Below are 15,815 nucleotides of genomic sequence, written 5' to 3' on the forward strand. Positions count from 1 at the left end.
TTCTTTTTTTCACTAGATATTTTTCTATTTTTTTCCTACTAATTTGAGTTACGCTTTTTTTTGGTCGTGCCGCAGAATATATCTTCTGGGGAGCTCCCAGGACCTCTATCTCTTTCTCTATATATGTGACAGTGTGTGTGTGTGTTTTGATGTCATTGTCCAAGTTTGTTTGTTTGTTGTGGCAGACATAGACCACAAAAAAAAAGTTTCCAAAGCCACAAGAACAACAATAATCTCTGCTTCTCATCCTCTTTTGCTCTTTGAAAATGGTAAGCGAACAGAAATTTTTTGAAGAGTTGTTAGAGAGATATCCATATAATGAAACAAATTTTTGATTATCCTTTGGATGGGGTGTGGGGAGACAGAGTACAAAAAGCAATTGTCCTGCCGTCGCACAAAGCTGTGAAAACTCTGATTTGGGTTTGGGGAATACCATTGGACAGGACTATGACATTTATCAAGGTCAGAATGTGAAGGTTTATAAACAGATCTCTCTTGAATTAATCGGATAAAGTGGTGTCAACTATGTAGAAGAGAAAGTGTCGTCCCCTTTGAATTGGACACAACAACAACACAAAACAATTTAATAGTTTTATAAAATGTATACATTTTGACGAAGATATTATCAAAAATGGCTCGAAAACCGAGAATCCTGCATACACAGACGTTGTCAAAAGTATTTAAACAATGAATATTCTTTTAACAACTTTTATTTTTTATTTATAATATTTAAAAATACTTTGCGAGTTCGAGTCCCGACGTAGGTTTATATTTTTCTTTTCTCTCTACATTATGATAAACTTCTCAATCATCATACTTTAAAACGACATTTTTATATGTACTGAGATATTTCTGGAAAAAATGCAAGATTTTTTATCGCATGATTCTATGAACTTTATGTATATAGTGGCCCGATCCGACGAGTTGCCAAACTTCCATTCATTTTGGCAATAAAAAGCTTAAATACCAAGTTTAATTTTAAATATTTTCTAATTAAAGTCATTAAGTTAAAAAGCACAGAAGGACAGATAAATAGACTGCTTTTCATGCTGATTAATATATTAATAATATATATTTACTTTATGGCGTGTGAAGAACCTCCATCTCTGTTACAACCATCTGAGTAAAATTTTAATAAGCTTTAAAAAGCTGAAATATGTATATTACAAACACAGATATTAGAGTTCTGGAACATTCTCTATCATAACTATCATGACTCTTTTAACCACTCATTAGACCACTTTAAAGACCACATTTAAAATATTCTCCCTATAGAATCGAAAGACCTTTAAGAGAAACGCCCCTTATTCCAAATTATTCGCCAACTTTCTGGTTAAAGAAAACATCTTGAAAAATTGTAATTTTGGAAATAAAAAAACATTTGAATTGCCTTCAACTGGTGGTGACATCCTTTATGCCTGTCAGTTCTTTAGAAGATGAGCTAACTTCTGTTTAACTACCACCCGCTGTTGCAATCTGCATGTTAATTAATAATAAGCATGTTCATATTTTAGAATCTCTCTCTATATCTCTGTCTCGTTTTCTCATAATCTCCAATCATCCAAGAAGCATGCAAAAACGAATTGGGTGTTCCACTTGAAAATAAACGCCCTGTTGTTTGCGATTCTAAGGGATGGATGGATGGATGGATGGATGGCTGTTGCTTTAAGCTGACTGTTGCGGGTGCAAATAATAATCCCCTGGACATGATGGCAACATGTTGCCGGGATTTACTTTTTGTTAAATATTTTTACTTGTTCTCACTGCACCACCCTTAAATCACCCTAATTGTACAAGAAGTTGTATATGTATAGAGTTTCTCGCTCTCTATACGGTTTCCCTTTCCATCGTTTAATTAATAAAAAAATTCATGTTTGGCCTTTATAACTTCATCAATAACTGGGACTGGGACTGGCTTTGCTCTTCTGGCTTATTCCTATGCCTTTCCCCCCCACCACCAACGGTTTATGACCAAATATTCACAATGAATATTTATGTCTTTCGGCCCAAACAGCTGCCTACAGTCGGTGGGCCCCCAAAAATAGCGCAAACCCAGACCAAGAGGAGGGAGGGGAAGAAAAGCTTCTCTAATTTTATTAACACGTTCATCATGCTGCTGCTGCTGCTGCCCATCATCAGGCACAAGGCGCACGCACAAGTGGCGCCTGCTTGGAGTAGCAGTTGGAACAGACGGCAATCAGTCTGGTTTGGTCGGGTCGTCCTGAAGTTGCCTTCATGGCATTTCATTTCATTCCATTTTTTTTTTTTTGGGTGGCATTTTAATATGTATGTATTTTTTTTTTTTGGTTGCTCCCTAGTCGAGAGGGAGAGAGAGAAAGCTTCATGCAAGCGAATTAATAAAAATTATTGCATATATTTGTAATACCTCCTCCTACCCTACGCCTTCTGCCCCTCCCCCACTTGATGGGGGGATTTTTGGTTGCGTGCCGCTGCGTTTTATTGTTGTTGCTGCTGCTGCTGTTGCTGCTTCTCTTAGATAAAGCCCCAGCGAGTGTTTCATTTCTGGGTGGTTTTTATTATCACAAGCAGCTCTTCCACTCATACATACATACATACATACATACATAGCTCCTCATTCCATCTCCCTTTAAACGCCTCCAACAAGTTAGATGAAAGCATTTTCTTCTATTTTCATAGTTACATATTTATGCTGAAGACCTTGCAAGAACAAAAGAATTGCAAGAAGCATATAAAAAAGATGCCCAAGCCAAAAGAATGTTCCACAAGAGATTCTCAAGAAGTCAAACAAGAAATACTTTTCCTACTTTTGCATCACTTGACTCACAGATGTAATAAAGAAGAATTAAAGTTTTATGTTGAGCATCTTTTTTTGGGGAAAATTAATTGAAAGCATTTTCCAAAAAAAAAAAAAAAAAAAAAAAATGAATGGAAAAAAATTTCAAATATAAAATTTGTTCTCAAGATTTTCGACAAATTTGAACTTTGGTATGGGACTCTCACATAGGCGGGCTGGGACTGAAAAATGGGGTATATTTGCTCCGTAAAGTATGCAATAAGCAGTTTAATAAAGAAATGTAAACAAATTTTTCAATATACTGTGGATAAAAAGGAAAAATCCTATGAACATTTAATAATATCTCTAAGTCAATAAATACTTTTCAAGCCCATTGCATACTTAAAGGGGAAAATTTACCCCATTTAACAGCCCTAGGTCCGCTTTTGCCGTTAAAGGAATGTAAAGGAGATTTTTTTCAAAGGTTTCTCAACATTTCATTCACTTATAAGAATACGTATAAATTTTTCTCAAGAAAAAGAATGTTGTTATGTTTACCTTTTATATATTTACCTAGGCGGATCTAGGGTTGTAAAATGGGGTAGATTTATTCCCTAAAATATAACAATAATCAGTCTAATAATTCGCTTTTTAGGACACATAAGGAAATTTTTTAATGCCCTGTGGGTTAAAATTTAATAATCTGATTAAGGCAAATGAAAATTTATAAGTTTTATCGAAAACAATAAAAACTTATCGACCACATTGCATACTTTAAGGAGCCCCAGAACGGTCTATGCGTTTGCTTAGGTTTGCTTAATTGACTTAAAAACTAATCCTATAGTTAAGGCAAATGAAAATTTATGAATTTCTTGAAAACAATAAAAACTTTTCGAGCACGTAGCATACTTTAAGGGGCCCAATGCATTTAAAGGTATTTTTAGGAGATTTTTTTAAAAAAGTTTATTAACGTTTAATTCACTTAAAAACTAGTTATAGAACTAGTTATAGAGTTAGGGCAAATGAAAATTTATAAATTTCTCGAAAACAATAAAAACTTTTCGAGCACGTAGCATACTTTAGGGGGCCCAATGCATTTAAAGGTATGTTTAGATTTCTTTGAAAAAGTTTCTTAACGTTTAATTCACTTACAAGAAATCATCTAAAGATGTAATCAAGAATAAGAATCTTGTTAGGTTTAGTTAATATGTATTTTAAGCACTTCTACCAGGAAGTTAAGCAACGTTGTTATTGGGTTAAGTTGTTTAACAACATATTTATCGAATGTGTAGACTTTACCAACATTAAACCAAGTAAATACAAAATCAATGCTAGACAAATATTGTCCCTCCTCTATCATGTATGTGTCTCTGGGTATCTCTAGCTCAGTTCCTGCCTCTGCCACTTGTTTAAATCTCTCTGTCTCTCTCTATCTTTGCATCTATCAGTAACTATTTGTATCTGAATGTTGTTTGTGTCGTGTTGACACTTGAATATATATATGTATATATCTTGCTCCGTGTTCAGTTTCATTTACACTTGAATCAAATCTGTATTCTGTGCTGTTGTCATTCATTATATTTGCACTAAAACTAAACTGAACTGAACGATTTATAACAAGTGCTCAAAGATTTGCCCCCTCCTTCCATCTCCCCTCCCGTCCCCCTTTACATGGCGAACGAGCGTCACGTTACACAGATGAAAAAACTTCGTGCTGTAATTTTTTATCGATTAGACTTCCAGACGGCGCGAAGCTTAGCTTTCCTCGTTCTTGTTGATTTATTGTGTGTTGCATGCAACAGACTTTTCCGCACACCCCCCACCCCACCCCACCCCGACCCCTCTCTCCATCTCTTTGTCTGGGGTTTTTCTTTTCCTTTATTTGTCACTTTTACCAAATGCCGCTGTGGATTGTGATCTCTGGACAATTAAATTGTCGTTCTTAATCAACGTTTTAAGTGCACTAATTTTTATTGTGTTGAAATATTTCACTTTATCTTCAATTTAGTTTCTCACTATACATACAAACATACATTTTCCTATAATTTTTTCATTTTTATTTTATTGTTTTTTTCTCTCTCTTATTTTTCCACATTTTGCAGAGTCAATGCGGGTCACCAACATTTGAGAAGGAATTGCGCGAACAAATTGAGAAGTAAGTGAGAAATAAATACCAAAAAAAAAAAAAATACATGTAATTATGTATAATGGAGATGTATATTCTTGACTCTCCCAACTCCCTCCCTTCTTCTGTGTGTGTGATTTAGTGAAAGAAAATTCCTTAGGAAAAATACATAAACAATTTTCTTGCCCTCTTTGCTTCTCTCTCTCTCTTTCTCTCTACCTACCTAATTATGCAATTTTACGCCCAAGTCGTGACTGGCCATATAACTCTTTAACTTCTTTGGAGCTCGGACTGTGCCATTACGCACAGACTTTGAAATCTGAATGCAATTTTCCAAATTGCTAGAGCAAAGAGGAAACATTTTACTTGCTAAAATAAAACAGGAAAAATCTAAATTCAGTCAACTGAACTTGACCATACTCAGTAGGTTTTCAACTCGTTGCCTTTTTAGAGATTATTATTATGATTATTGAGTTATTAAAGGTTATAATTATGAATAGGTTATATGTATATACGATAGTACGACATTACTTTTTTAATTCGAATGTCAAACAATTCCATATTTAAAAAACGAATTTAGTTTTAAACTAAAGTTTATTTTATTTTCTTTCATTTCAAGTGAAAAAGCCAAGTTTTTGAGTGTTATTACCACATTCAATTATAATAAACAAAAGATTTTATATAAAGAAATAGTATATACAAAATATCTTTACAAAACAAAGATTATAAGATTATAAAATTCCAGATATAATCATTTCGTCCTAGTACTTTAAGAGTATTTGTTTCTATTTCGAAGTAAAAACTCAAACTTTTAAACAATTTCTTTAATTATTATTTATAGTTCACATTTTTAACCGAGTTTTTTCAAGAAATATTACATAGTTTGTTTCTATTTCCTAGGAAAAACCACAAACTTTCAAAGAGTTTCTTTAAATATCAACTAAAAAAATGAACTTGTAAACTGATTTTTCCAACTTCGAATAGAAAAATCAAGTCTTAAACCAATTTAATTTCTATTCTTAATTAGAGACTAAGACTAAGTTTCAACAAGTCAGCTTAGTATATAAAAACCTTTTCGATCCTAACTCTATGGTATAGAAATTCCCAGATATAGCAATATAAGTATTGCTTTGACAATTATCTCAAGTTGGTATACATTGGTATATATATGTAAATAGATAGAAAAAACTTTCATTGAATATGTTTTCCTAAAGAATTTTAAACCAAAACCAAGCAAAAGAAATAAAATTCCATTTAAATTTCATTCCTAACTCCACAACCTGGAAAATCTAAGAATACCAACATATTATTATATTAAAAACGCCAATTTCAAATAACTCATTTTGGTATACATATTTACATAGGAAAAACTAGGAAAAATACCAATTTCACTTTCTGAAATTCTCAAAAATAGCAGAATTTCGTATATTACGTAAGGAATGTGTTTTCCTAATAGGTATTTAACCAAATCAAGCAAAAGAAATAAAATTCCATTAATTCCTAACTTTATAACCTAGAAATTCAAAGTTATACCAATTTCAATTAAGTCATTGTGGAATTTGCAGCAAAATTTCCCCTATAACATAAGAAATATGTTTTCCTAATGGGTATTAAGCCAAAACCAAGCAAAAGAAATAAAATCTCATCAATCATTTAACCCTGCCATGGACTCATTTGGCTCCTTTTTTCTGTAACTTTTTGCAATATAATTATCGCCATTCGAGCCATAGATTTTAGACCATTTCAGCCACAAACAGAAGAAGGGAGTAGGAATATGTACACACAATCACTCAGAGAAAACACATTTCCATAATTTTATTGTTTTTCTTTTCTTTTTTTGTTGCTTTTATATCGTCTCCTCCTCCTCCGCCTGTACACTTGAAACACCATCAGCATGAATCGCATTATGAAATCCAAAGAACGCAAACAATTGCAAACATATCGGGATCATAAGGCACTGCAGGTATGTACATACAAAACATTTGCTTTAAATTGGGAATTTGGGGCAGGATTGGGCATTTGGGGGGGATTTGGAGTCATAAATAAGAAACAATGTTTCCCTTTGCTAACATTTTCCAGCATACAAATTGAAGGTTTTTGTTTTGAGTTTGTGCTTATCTTTTAATGGTCCATGTTTTGAATGCTTTTTTTCCTCTAATGAATGCCGAAGGTTAGGTGTCCATTCCTCATAGACTGCATTGACCTTCGGTATGGGTTAACAAGTTTACTCGAACAATCGATTCATGATTCGAGATTTAAGATTGTGTTAGATTGTGGGTTGGGGAAGGGGTTTAACATGTAACTGAGCTCACTTAGCACTTTTTTATGGCACTTTACAAAATAACACATTTTTTTGTAATGTGTTGGAGGGGTGAGGGGAGCTTGTGATAAATGAGGATTGCGGTGTGGCAAAGTGACCCTCATCATTTAAGTGTCTAAGCAGCAACAGCCACAGCAGCAGCAGGTGAAGGTCTAGCCTAATCAATCATTTATCTCCCCCTTCTATCTTCTCTTCATTACAGACTCGATTTGCTCGTCAGGAGAATCTATTGCACTCCATGCAACAGGAGAATCGTGCTTTACTTACCCGCATCCGTCAATATGAGCATTGTTTGGATGATGTAATGCGTAAGGTTGTGGATGCCATTGTGGCAGAGGATAATTTACGTGAAGAGGTGACCATGCTAAAGGGACGGGTTAGAGATCTGGAGGCACAGAATGCAGCCCTTTCGGCAAGTCCGGTCAAGGGACGGGATGAGGGCTATTGCACCATGAGCAGTGGACAACCTCAACCATCGAATGGCCATTTGGAAGATTTACCCGAAGAGCCGGAACAATGGCTATTACCGGCTGAGCCCTGTTCAACGGAAATGGAAGATTGGAGCATGTCCCAAGAGGAATTGGCTGTGATGACTCTGGATGAGGAACGGGAAAGGGAAAGGGAACAGCGCTGGTTATGGCCATCAAGTGATTTTATTAATTCAACCACTGTAGAGACTGATTCCCTAACCGATGGCATAGCCCAATTGTTGCAACAGAAGGCAAGTAAATGAAATTCTAGAGATTTTTCCTTGTAGCTAATCAATATATATGTAATTTCAGATTGTCTATTCGGAGGATGAAGAGGTGGCTTGCACCGATTTTACCCAGGATTTTTATAAACTGGTCAACATACGTACCAATTCATCTCGTAGTCTTTATTCCTATGTCGAAGGCGAAACAGATGAAGAAGACGACGAAGATGAAGACGATGATGATGAGGAGGATGATGATGAACAAGATTCTAGTTTATCTGAAAGTCAAGTAGCACCGGTGATGGCACGCAATAGTCCAACGCCCAGCGAGGCAGGCAGAGCTCAGTTAACCAGTTGCTCATCCAGCGAAACCGACGAAATCCCGCCAAAGCAGCAGCCAGCAGTCGAGGAAGATGACGAGGAATCGGATCATGATTATGCTGTCATTGATGAATGTCGTCGACGTGTTAGCGATATAGAAATCGAAGATATTCCTCTGATCACCAACACCAATCAAATGCCGCTCAATGAACAGCAATGCATAGCGCAGATAATCAAAAAAGAACTGAGACGTCCGCCCGGTCAGGTGCTGGTGAAATCCAAATCTGTGCTAGAGGATCAAGAACCCAGCTGTATACTGCGACACAATCAGAGACGCGAACTCGAATCCAGTGTGGTGCGTAGCGATAGTTTGAGCAGCTCACTAATGGCTAAAATGGCCAAAGAGGCATCAGCGTCATCGGCATCATCATCACCATGCCCGCCGGCTAACGCTGTGGTATCCAAGCTAAAAGAACGCATGTTGCAGCGGCAATCATCAAATGCCTCAAATTCATGGCGTCGCAGTAATGGCTGGAAAAGAGTAACCTCACCTGTTCAGTTGCAGCCAACAAAGAAGCCAACAACAACCAGCAATCAAAAGAGTTGTTTGCCAAAGGCTTTAGCAGCCACAAGGATACCCACATGCATTAATACCACATTGGCAACAGCTTCAACATCAACCACGAGTTTTTGCTCCTCACCAAAGCCTCCTCAGCAATCCCAACAACAACAACAGCAGCAACAGCAACGTAAATCCAAAATTCCTCCACCTGTGCCTGTTCGGCGTTCTTATGCCAGTTAGGGGGAGGAAAAGGAAGAGCTAAAGGACTAAATCTCATCAACAAGAAAACATAAAAAGTTTATAACAAAAATATTTAAAGATTTCAAAAAGACTAAATTGTGATATATATTCAAAAAAAAAAACAACAAACAAAAATTTAACCACAAGAGGAGTAAAAAGTATTTATTTTGAAAGGAGTTTTTTTTTTTTTTTTGTTCCTCGCTCCAGGAATGCCCAGCTATAATTCCAACCCAAAATGGGCATATTTTCTTTTGAGGCTCACCAAACTCTAAACTATTTATTAGAGTTTCGGTTGTAGCTTAACATTTTTTGAAAAATTTTTGAAAAATAAAATACATAGTGAAGGGAAAAATAAGAACTTGTATTAAAAACTAATTGATACTTGATAATTTATTTAGCTCTCTAGATATGTAGAACTATCTATCTATATATGTAACTGATGTAATTTTCACCTTAGCTAGGCATAGACAAACAAACAAAAAAAATGGTAAACTGTCAAAATCTATATATAAAATGAACGTTCCTTAAGGCTTCTACTGCAAGACCTTTTCAAGTCCGACCCAACTACAAGAAATTGTGAAATTTCCTAAAAGTTTTTCCCATTTTCGACAATTTCCCTTCACTCATTATGTATACAGCAATCAACTAAAGTAAAGTATATACATAGAAGTAAAACAAAAAAGAAATATATAAAAATTGTAGTCTTCCGCACAAAAATCGAGTGTATTTAATGATAAAAAAAAAAAAAAAAATTGAACATATAAAAACATATATTTAGTAGAGCCTTCTCACTTTAGAAAAACAGACACACTACCAAACATTTGGGTGAAAATATGTATTAAAACAAGCAAAAAAAGAAAGAAAATTTGGAAAAGTTTACAAAATATGAGCGACAAAAACAAGTTAAGTTAAAAAACAAAAAAGTATGTTTAAAACGGTTTCCGAGTGAACAATAAAAATTTTTGTGTATATAGATATATAATGAGCATACTTTTCTCCTCGACTAAAAACAAGTTTAGTGACTACTACTACTCCTAATTCTCCTCAAAAAACTACTTATCACCTACATATATATATATATTACTATTATACTATATATATATATACATAAAAACTGTAAACTTAAGCTCTTATATATATATATAAAACATTATAAATGTATTTTTTCTTAGCGTAGCAAGTACAAAAACTACAAAAAAAAAGAACATTAACAAGAAAAGAAAGTTATGACAAACAAATAAATTATTGAAACACAGAGAGAAGAAAAAAACTAAATTACTTAAAATGTCCCTGCTAACTTAATTAGAATCGCCTCTAGATGACTTTTCATTTGGCTAGAATTCAAACGTAATTCTATATCGCTGACCCAGCAGCTTTTATATAGTGTGCCATATGACTTTTCCATATCGAGCTGTTTATATTTTGAAGAATTTTCAAAATAGTTAATCAAACCATTGCTATTATATTGACCAAAATTAAGACTACGTCTGGATTTCTTATATGTAGAGCTTGGGCAATTGCAGGGAATTGCACACGATGACGTTATCGCATTGCTATAATCATAATCTGGTCTCAAATCATGTTTGACCACCTGATAGGCTATAACCTCATTACATGTGAGCCAATGATAAGGCATCTGACGATTTTCCAATTGCCACATGGTTATGGCCAATGAGTAAACATCAGCGGCTGCTGTTAGAGTAGTCGAACGCAAGGCTTCTGGTGACATATAACGAAGAGTTCCACTATTGCCATTGCCAATATTCTCGTCGATTTCACCCATTTTCATGGAGGAACCAAAATCACAGAGTTTACAAAGATAATTTCGCTTATAATTGGAGAATTGACGAACTGTTAAGGTTCTGGTATCCAAGGCAACTAGTATATTAGACGGTTTGACATCCAAATGGAGAATATTATGACTATGACAATATCTCAAGGCAGCCAAGACATCCAGAGTTATTCTAGGAACATTATTACCATTAGTATATACATACATAATTAGAGATACCGAATTCCATGATGCCTTACATGACCCTATGCATTAAGGGTAAGGACAGACTGTCTAGTATATGCTGTAATGTGTGTCCCTTGGGGCATTCCATAATAAGCAAACCATCTTTCTGGGTGGATTCCACTTTCAGGAGACGCACTATGTTCCTGTGACGCAAGTTAAGCAGATGCAACTCATTGGGCATTGTGGACATGGCATGGGATCTAATTATCTTGACGGCCACACAATTATCTATAAGGAACAAAAACTAATGAGAAACTCCTCGTGAATTGAATCACTCTAACCTCTATAAATGGCCCGAAAAACGGAACCAAACGATCCGCGACCAAGCAGCTGATCTCTGCTTGGAGTTGGTGGCCCATCTTGGAGCAGTTCCTTGCGTTTGGGTGTGGTCAGCACTAAATATGATCTGCTTATCTTTTTTAATTTCATTTTTAAACAAAATGCGTGTTTCCATTTAAGCTCAACTTAACGTTACTTTCGTACAGCTGATTGCCAGGTTAGAAAAAAGAGTTGCCAGACCCTCAAATAGAACAGCTTGGCAAAAAATTTCGAAATTTCATAAATTAAAGGCTAATTTTGGAAATGGTTTTAATTTTCAATTTAGAAATTTAACACTAACTATTAATGCACACACTGTTTGAACTTAGAAGTAGATAAAATTTTCTTCAATATTTTCAATTGTTTTTGTTTTTTCCCCGAAAAATTAGTTCAAGGCAAATTCAAGAATAATTGTTTGATTTTGGGACTGCATTTTAAGCTTAATACTAGAAAAATTAATAAATAAATAATATAAGAGAATCTCAGGCACGCTCCCTATGTAGTGTTTCAGTTTCCAAGCGTAGCTCCTAGAAGAAAAATGAAATATAGTCATCATTTGATTTAAATAATAATTTTTTAAAACTTACCCGAAAGGCATCTTGTATCTTATCAGTGATTAATTTTCGAGCTACTGGTTCTGGGATCTGTTGTGATTTTAGATCCTCAATAAATTTATTCAGATCCAAGGGTTCTCCTATATTGACTGTAACTTTTTTACGCCATTGCAGGACATAGGGCTCTACGTTTGGTAGAACTTCATCCATACCCTCATGCCACATGGGCAAGATAATTGGAATTTTGGGGGATTCATAGATAATACGACCCACACCCCATTTCAAGCGCATTTCCTCTTTTGTCATATTCACTTTACCCTCAGGAAAAACATGAACCCAATGACCCAAAGCGCATTTCTCTATACACAAATTAATTGCTTCCTGATAGACACCAAGACCTCGCACGACAGGGATACATTTGCCTAAGCAATCAAAGAGAATTATCAATAATAAGAAAGAATGCAATAGAATATCAATTTTACTAACCGCACATAAAGAAAGTCGAGTGATATTTGTTGGTGAAGCATATATCATGTGCCGCCATGGACCAACGGATACGAAACGTATTGCACACATAATAGAAGGGCAAAATGCCCCAGAGACCCGGATCATCAAAGCAGGAATGATGATTGGAAACAGTTAGAAGAGGGACACCTTTCGGGCGCTTCGAGATGACACCAATTAAACGTTCCTTATGGTAGACGCGTGTCCGATTCATCAAGACTGTCAGGAAATACAATTGTTTATTCATGTTCAAGGTGTTACTATATATTTTGTGGGGTTTTTTTTATTGGCTCTTACCCAAAACAACTTTGCTAAATAAACCCACAGCCGAGATGACAAATTGGCTAGCAAAATACCACAATTTGGAGGGATTACGCAGTTTGTTAAATATCCAACCGATATCATAGGGAATTTCGACGCTTCCAGAAGACATGGCCGACATGGATGAGCCGTGATGCTTATTGAGTGTAGTTGTGGTTGTCAGATGCTGTGTGCCCTCAGTGGGAGTCCTAGCCGGTAGACTGTCCTGTTTGCTGTTCAATAAATTGACCTGACCCTGCTCCCGCTGCTGGTCCGGTTGACCGCCACTTGAACGCTCATCTGGATGGGGCTTTGCCTCTGGAACTGATGCTTGTAGAAGTTGCTAAAATAGTAAACATTATGACAAATTTTCGATTAGTGGCCTATTTTAGATGCCCACCATGGATTATAAATATGTAGGTATGTATGTATGTATTTTGTATAAAGTTATCTTATCAGGTCGTTCTTAGGGCACTCAAGTTTTCTTTTGTATTTGTATAACTTACAATTAGTATAGGGCATATTTGTTTTTGTCTACTTTGAGTGATTTTTTTTTTTTTTTATTTTTGTTTTTTTAGTAAGTGTGAACTTAGGTTTGACCTCAATTGTATGGGTAATCAATGCAAAGATAATATTTATCCATGACAAAGCATGAAAATTTAGTTGTACTCACTTTGTTGTGCTAAATGTAAATCGGGAGATCGGGTTCAACAATCAAAGTTTATTCATTTGGCATTCAATTAAAATACAACATAGAAAGGTTGTAATTGAAAAATTTAAGTTGCCTTCAAGTCTTTTAATAAACTTTCGTTATTTAATAAATAGGCACGACCATGCGTTTAAGAACTTTCAAGTGTAACTGACAAAAACAACACAAAACTGTTGATATGCCCAAAAAAACACACATTCAAGATATTGAGAATTGAGAGAAAATACACAATGAGATAAAGCACACTGCGCTTCAGAGAGCGTTTCGCAACCAGCTTGATGGCCAAGAGTCAAGTGGGGAAGAAACACGACAACTCTTTGTGCGCTTTGGCCAAGCAAGTCATTATCACTATCAGTATCAGTCACTCGTATTCGTATTAACTACGCTTCCGCAAAAGATCTTTCGTCACTTTCTGTTCACCTTGAGTTTTACTCAAAAATTTTTATACTCAAGAGCGTAAATTTAAAAATTGAAATGCGCGCGTTAACTGTTATCGGTTTGGTGTCTATCGTTAGAGATGTGCAGGCACGTGATGCAAATGGGGGGAAAAGGAACACGTCAATTTATTTTTAAATTAATTAATTTAACTCACCCTCGCCGCCACATATAACTGGCGACCTTGACTCTGGTAGGCCCACCTATATTGATATTGTAGTAGGCTCATTGGACTCAAGTGCCGAAGGCGGCACGAATTTCTGCTCACAGCCATTAGCATGTTGATGATATGGAATTGTCCAAAACTTGGTTGACTATCCTTTGGCTGTAGCTTTGTTTTTACATAACCTTTATCTGGATTCGCTTAGAATTTTGGTCACCTTCTTCATCTGGCCATCGGGTCCTCTGCTTTTTGTATAGACAACTCGCGCATGTCTGTGGGCAGCAACAACTGTTTTAGCCAAAAAGAAAACAGAAGAGATGAAGACCGGCAAGCGGAGAAAGTGTGTTAGGCCAAAAATGTACATGTAAAGAGAATTTAAAGAGAGAATAAAACAAGTGCAATTTTGTCATAGCTGTCCACACTGGTCTCACAGTGATGAACAAAACTGTCACTAACGAATAAGCAAATAACGGTGACTTTGAATTATTAAAAATGTCTAAAATAATTAAAAGAAATTATCTTAATAAACAAAACAATTCGCATAATATTTTTGATAAACATCAGAAGAGCAAAACTTTTTGAATTATTTAATGAACATAAGCAGATTAAGATTGATCGCCAAGATTCTCAAACCTGCGACTCGTGATTTTATAAATATTGCCCATCTCTATGTGAACATCACTAACGCATTGCCAATCAAAATAAACGTGAGATCACATAAGAATACTGGAATTTAATGAATAAAAACAATTCAATAATTACTTCTATCTATATACAGACGAAATGTCCCGCAGTGCCCGTCCTTTGACTTCAGCCCGTGTGCTGCATAAGATTAAGGCTCTCACGTCACAGCCGTCTGTCAATGAAGCCGGAAACTTTGCGACCAACAGAAATCCTAGAAATTTGGAGCGACTACGTATAGCCTACAAGCCTGTGGGTTATCATCTAGAGAAACCGGGACGCTCGTATTGGCACACACTGGAGATTAACAGTAGCGGGCGTTATGTCAGTGCCGATGTCAAGCATTTCGAGAATGGAGTAATCCTCTCGGCCAGCACCTCCGAATGGGCGATTAAGCAACAATTGTATAAGACTAACGATACGGCTGCCTATGTCAATCTAGGACGAGTCCTGGCCCAACGTTGCCTGCGGGCAGGCATCACAGAGATGACATGTCAGGTGGAGGCGCCAGTGAAGGGCAGCAAACTGGATAAACTTTTGCAAACTGTCCAAGAGAATGGTGTTTCATTTGAGGAGCCTTCCCGGCTGGATAATACCCAACCCTGGGATGCTCAGCGGCAAGAAAAACCCTGGGAAGTCTTCGAAGAGAAATAAAATAAAACTACATTTTAAGTTACGTTTCGCTACGTTTTTTGTTATTGTTTAATTTTATCTAAAATTAAAGCGAATCATATTTATAGCGCTTATTCGTATTTGCCCTTGATGTCCTTCCACAGTTTCTGTATGAAATCAAAAGGATTTGTTATTAGTTATTTTCGATTACATAAGCCAAGCAAGTGGAAATACTTACGCCTTTGTTGATGGATTCCCAAATGGCGTTGGCGCTGACATCAACGGCCCGTTCGAAGAAGAAGGTCGAAGCAATGATGGCCACAGCGTAGGTGGAAGTGCGCTTAAACAGAGTGTTGTAGATAACCTTCATTTTCGTAGTTTTTTTTTGTTTGCAAATTTACTGAGTAAAATTAAATTTTCACAGCAAATATGATGCAGACCAATCGAAAGAACAGCTGTTAGCAAATCGATAACTAGTTAGAGATGTGCGATAGTTACACTTCAG

At 35.9% G+C, this 15,815-nt stretch overlaps 5 protein-coding genes across 11 annotated transcripts in view; 2 read left to right on the forward strand and 3 right to left on the reverse strand.

Annotated features, from left to right (window-relative positions):
* The window catches only part of LOC6639987 (serine/threonine-protein kinase pakF), a 34,331-nt gene extending 24,558 nt beyond the window's left edge, over nucleotides 1-9,773 (forward strand). For 3 of the 5 annotated variants that reach the window (XM_002062962.4, XM_023182084.2, XM_047010258.1), the window contains 4 exons: nucleotides 4,858-4,910; nucleotides 6,774-6,843; nucleotides 7,403-7,921; nucleotides 7,983-9,773. In XM_002062962.4, coding sequence (XP_002062998.2) covers nucleotides 4,858-4,910; nucleotides 6,774-6,843; nucleotides 7,403-7,921; nucleotides 7,983-9,017 — 1,677 coding nt within the window. In that variant the 3' untranslated portion in view covers nucleotides 9,018-9,773. Of the gene's footprint in view, nucleotides 1-230; nucleotides 270-4,857; nucleotides 4,911-6,773; nucleotides 6,844-7,402; nucleotides 7,922-7,982 lie in introns of those variants that run through there. The other 2 variants (XM_047010257.1, XM_047010256.1) reach the window with 2 other exon arrangements.
* A 480-nt stretch (nucleotides 9,774-10,253) lies between these two features.
* On the reverse strand, nucleotides 10,254-11,532 carry LOC6640179 (serine/threonine-protein kinase mos). Its single transcript, XM_002062961.4, has 3 exons — nucleotides 11,316-11,532; nucleotides 11,049-11,262; nucleotides 10,254-10,981 (listed from the first exon to the last, which is right to left on the reverse strand). Exons 1-3 carry the CDS (start codon nucleotides 11,461-11,463, stop codon nucleotides 10,297-10,299), a joined length of 1,047 nt encoding a protein of 348 aa, XP_002062997.2. The 5' UTR covers nucleotides 11,464-11,532; the 3' UTR covers nucleotides 10,254-10,296.
* Nucleotides 11,533-11,597: 65 nt separating this feature from the next.
* LOC6640263 (tafazzin) lies at nucleotides 11,598-14,380 on the reverse strand. 3 transcript variants are annotated; one of them, XM_002062960.4, is made up of 5 exons: nucleotides 14,012-14,380; nucleotides 12,708-13,053; nucleotides 12,393-12,629; nucleotides 11,940-12,328; nucleotides 11,598-11,879 (listed from the first exon to the last, which is right to left on the reverse strand). In XM_002062960.4, exons 1-5 carry the CDS (start codon nucleotides 14,132-14,134, stop codon nucleotides 11,835-11,837), a joined length of 1,140 nt encoding a protein of 379 aa, XP_002062996.1. In that variant the 5' UTR covers nucleotides 14,135-14,380; the 3' UTR covers nucleotides 11,598-11,834. The 3 variants fall into 3 exon arrangements, with proteins under 3 accessions (XP_002062996.1, XP_046866216.1, XP_046866215.1); XM_047010260.1 differs by lacking the exon at nucleotides 14,012-14,380 and adding an exon at nucleotides 13,217-13,238; XM_047010259.1 differs by lacking the exon at nucleotides 14,012-14,380 and adding an exon at nucleotides 13,111-13,182.
* Nucleotides 14,381-14,733: 353 nt separating this feature from the next.
* On the forward strand, nucleotides 14,734-15,444 carry LOC6640262 (39S ribosomal protein L18, mitochondrial). Its single transcript, XM_023182095.2, has one exon. The coding sequence runs from the start codon at nucleotides 14,801-14,803 to the stop codon at nucleotides 15,350-15,352; it is 552 nt and encodes a 183-aa protein (XP_023037863.1). The 5' UTR covers nucleotides 14,734-14,800; the 3' UTR covers nucleotides 15,353-15,444.
* On the reverse strand, nucleotides 15,372-15,771 carry LOC6639971 (cytochrome b-c1 complex subunit 9). Its single transcript, XM_002062958.3, has 2 exons — nucleotides 15,549-15,771; nucleotides 15,372-15,477 (listed from the first exon to the last, which is right to left on the reverse strand). The coding sequence occupies exons 1-2, from the start codon at nucleotides 15,678-15,680 to the stop codon at nucleotides 15,442-15,444; spliced, it is 168 nt and encodes a 55-aa protein (XP_002062994.1). The 5' UTR covers nucleotides 15,681-15,771; the 3' UTR covers nucleotides 15,372-15,441.
* Between the last annotated feature and the right edge of the window lie 44 nt (nucleotides 15,772-15,815).

The sequence above is a fragment of the Drosophila willistoni genome (genome assembly GCF_018902025.1).
Source record: "Drosophila willistoni isolate 14030-0811.24 chromosome 2L unlocalized genomic scaffold, UCI_dwil_1.1 Seg196, whole genome shotgun sequence".
Classification (NCBI taxonomy): domain Eukaryota; kingdom Metazoa; phylum Arthropoda; class Insecta; order Diptera; family Drosophilidae; genus Drosophila; species Drosophila willistoni.

Bases quoted from the DNA above. Each gene is read 5' to 3' on its own strand.
- LOC6640263 (XM_002062960.4), bottom strand. From the start codon at position 14,134: ATGCTAATGGCTGTGAGCAGAAATTCGTGCCGCCTTCGGCACTTGAGT. The intron at 13,054-14,011 runs GTGAGTTAAATT...TTACTATTTTAG, and splicing joins AGTTATATGTGGCGGCGAGG to CAACTTCTACAAGCATCAGT. The intron at 11,880-11,939 runs GTAAGTTTTAAA...TTTTTCTTCTAG, and splicing joins AGATACAAGATGCCTTTCGG to GAGCTACGCTTGGAAACTGA.
- LOC6640179 (XM_002062961.4), bottom strand. From the start codon at position 11,463: ATGAAATTAAAAAAGATAAGCAGATCATATTTAGTGCTGACCACACCC. The intron at 11,263-11,315 runs GTTAGAGTGATT...TGTTCCTTATAG, and splicing joins TTTTCGGGCCATTTATAGAG to ATAATTGTGTGGCCGTCAAG. The intron at 10,982-11,048 runs GTAAGGCATCAT...TAATGTTCCTAG, and splicing joins CCCTTAATGCATAGGGTCAT to AATAACTCTGGATGTCTTGG.
- LOC6640262 (XM_023182095.2), top strand. From the start codon at position 14,801: ATGTCCCGCAGTGCCCGTCCTTTGACTTCAGCCCGTGTGCTGCATAAG.
- LOC6639971 (XM_002062958.3), bottom strand. From the start codon at position 15,680: ATGAAGGTTATCTACAACACTCTGTTTAAGCGCACTTCCACCTACGCT. The intron at 15,478-15,548 runs GTAAGTATTTCC...GATTTCATACAG, and splicing joins GGGAATCCATCAACAAAGGC to AAACTGTGGAAGGACATCAA.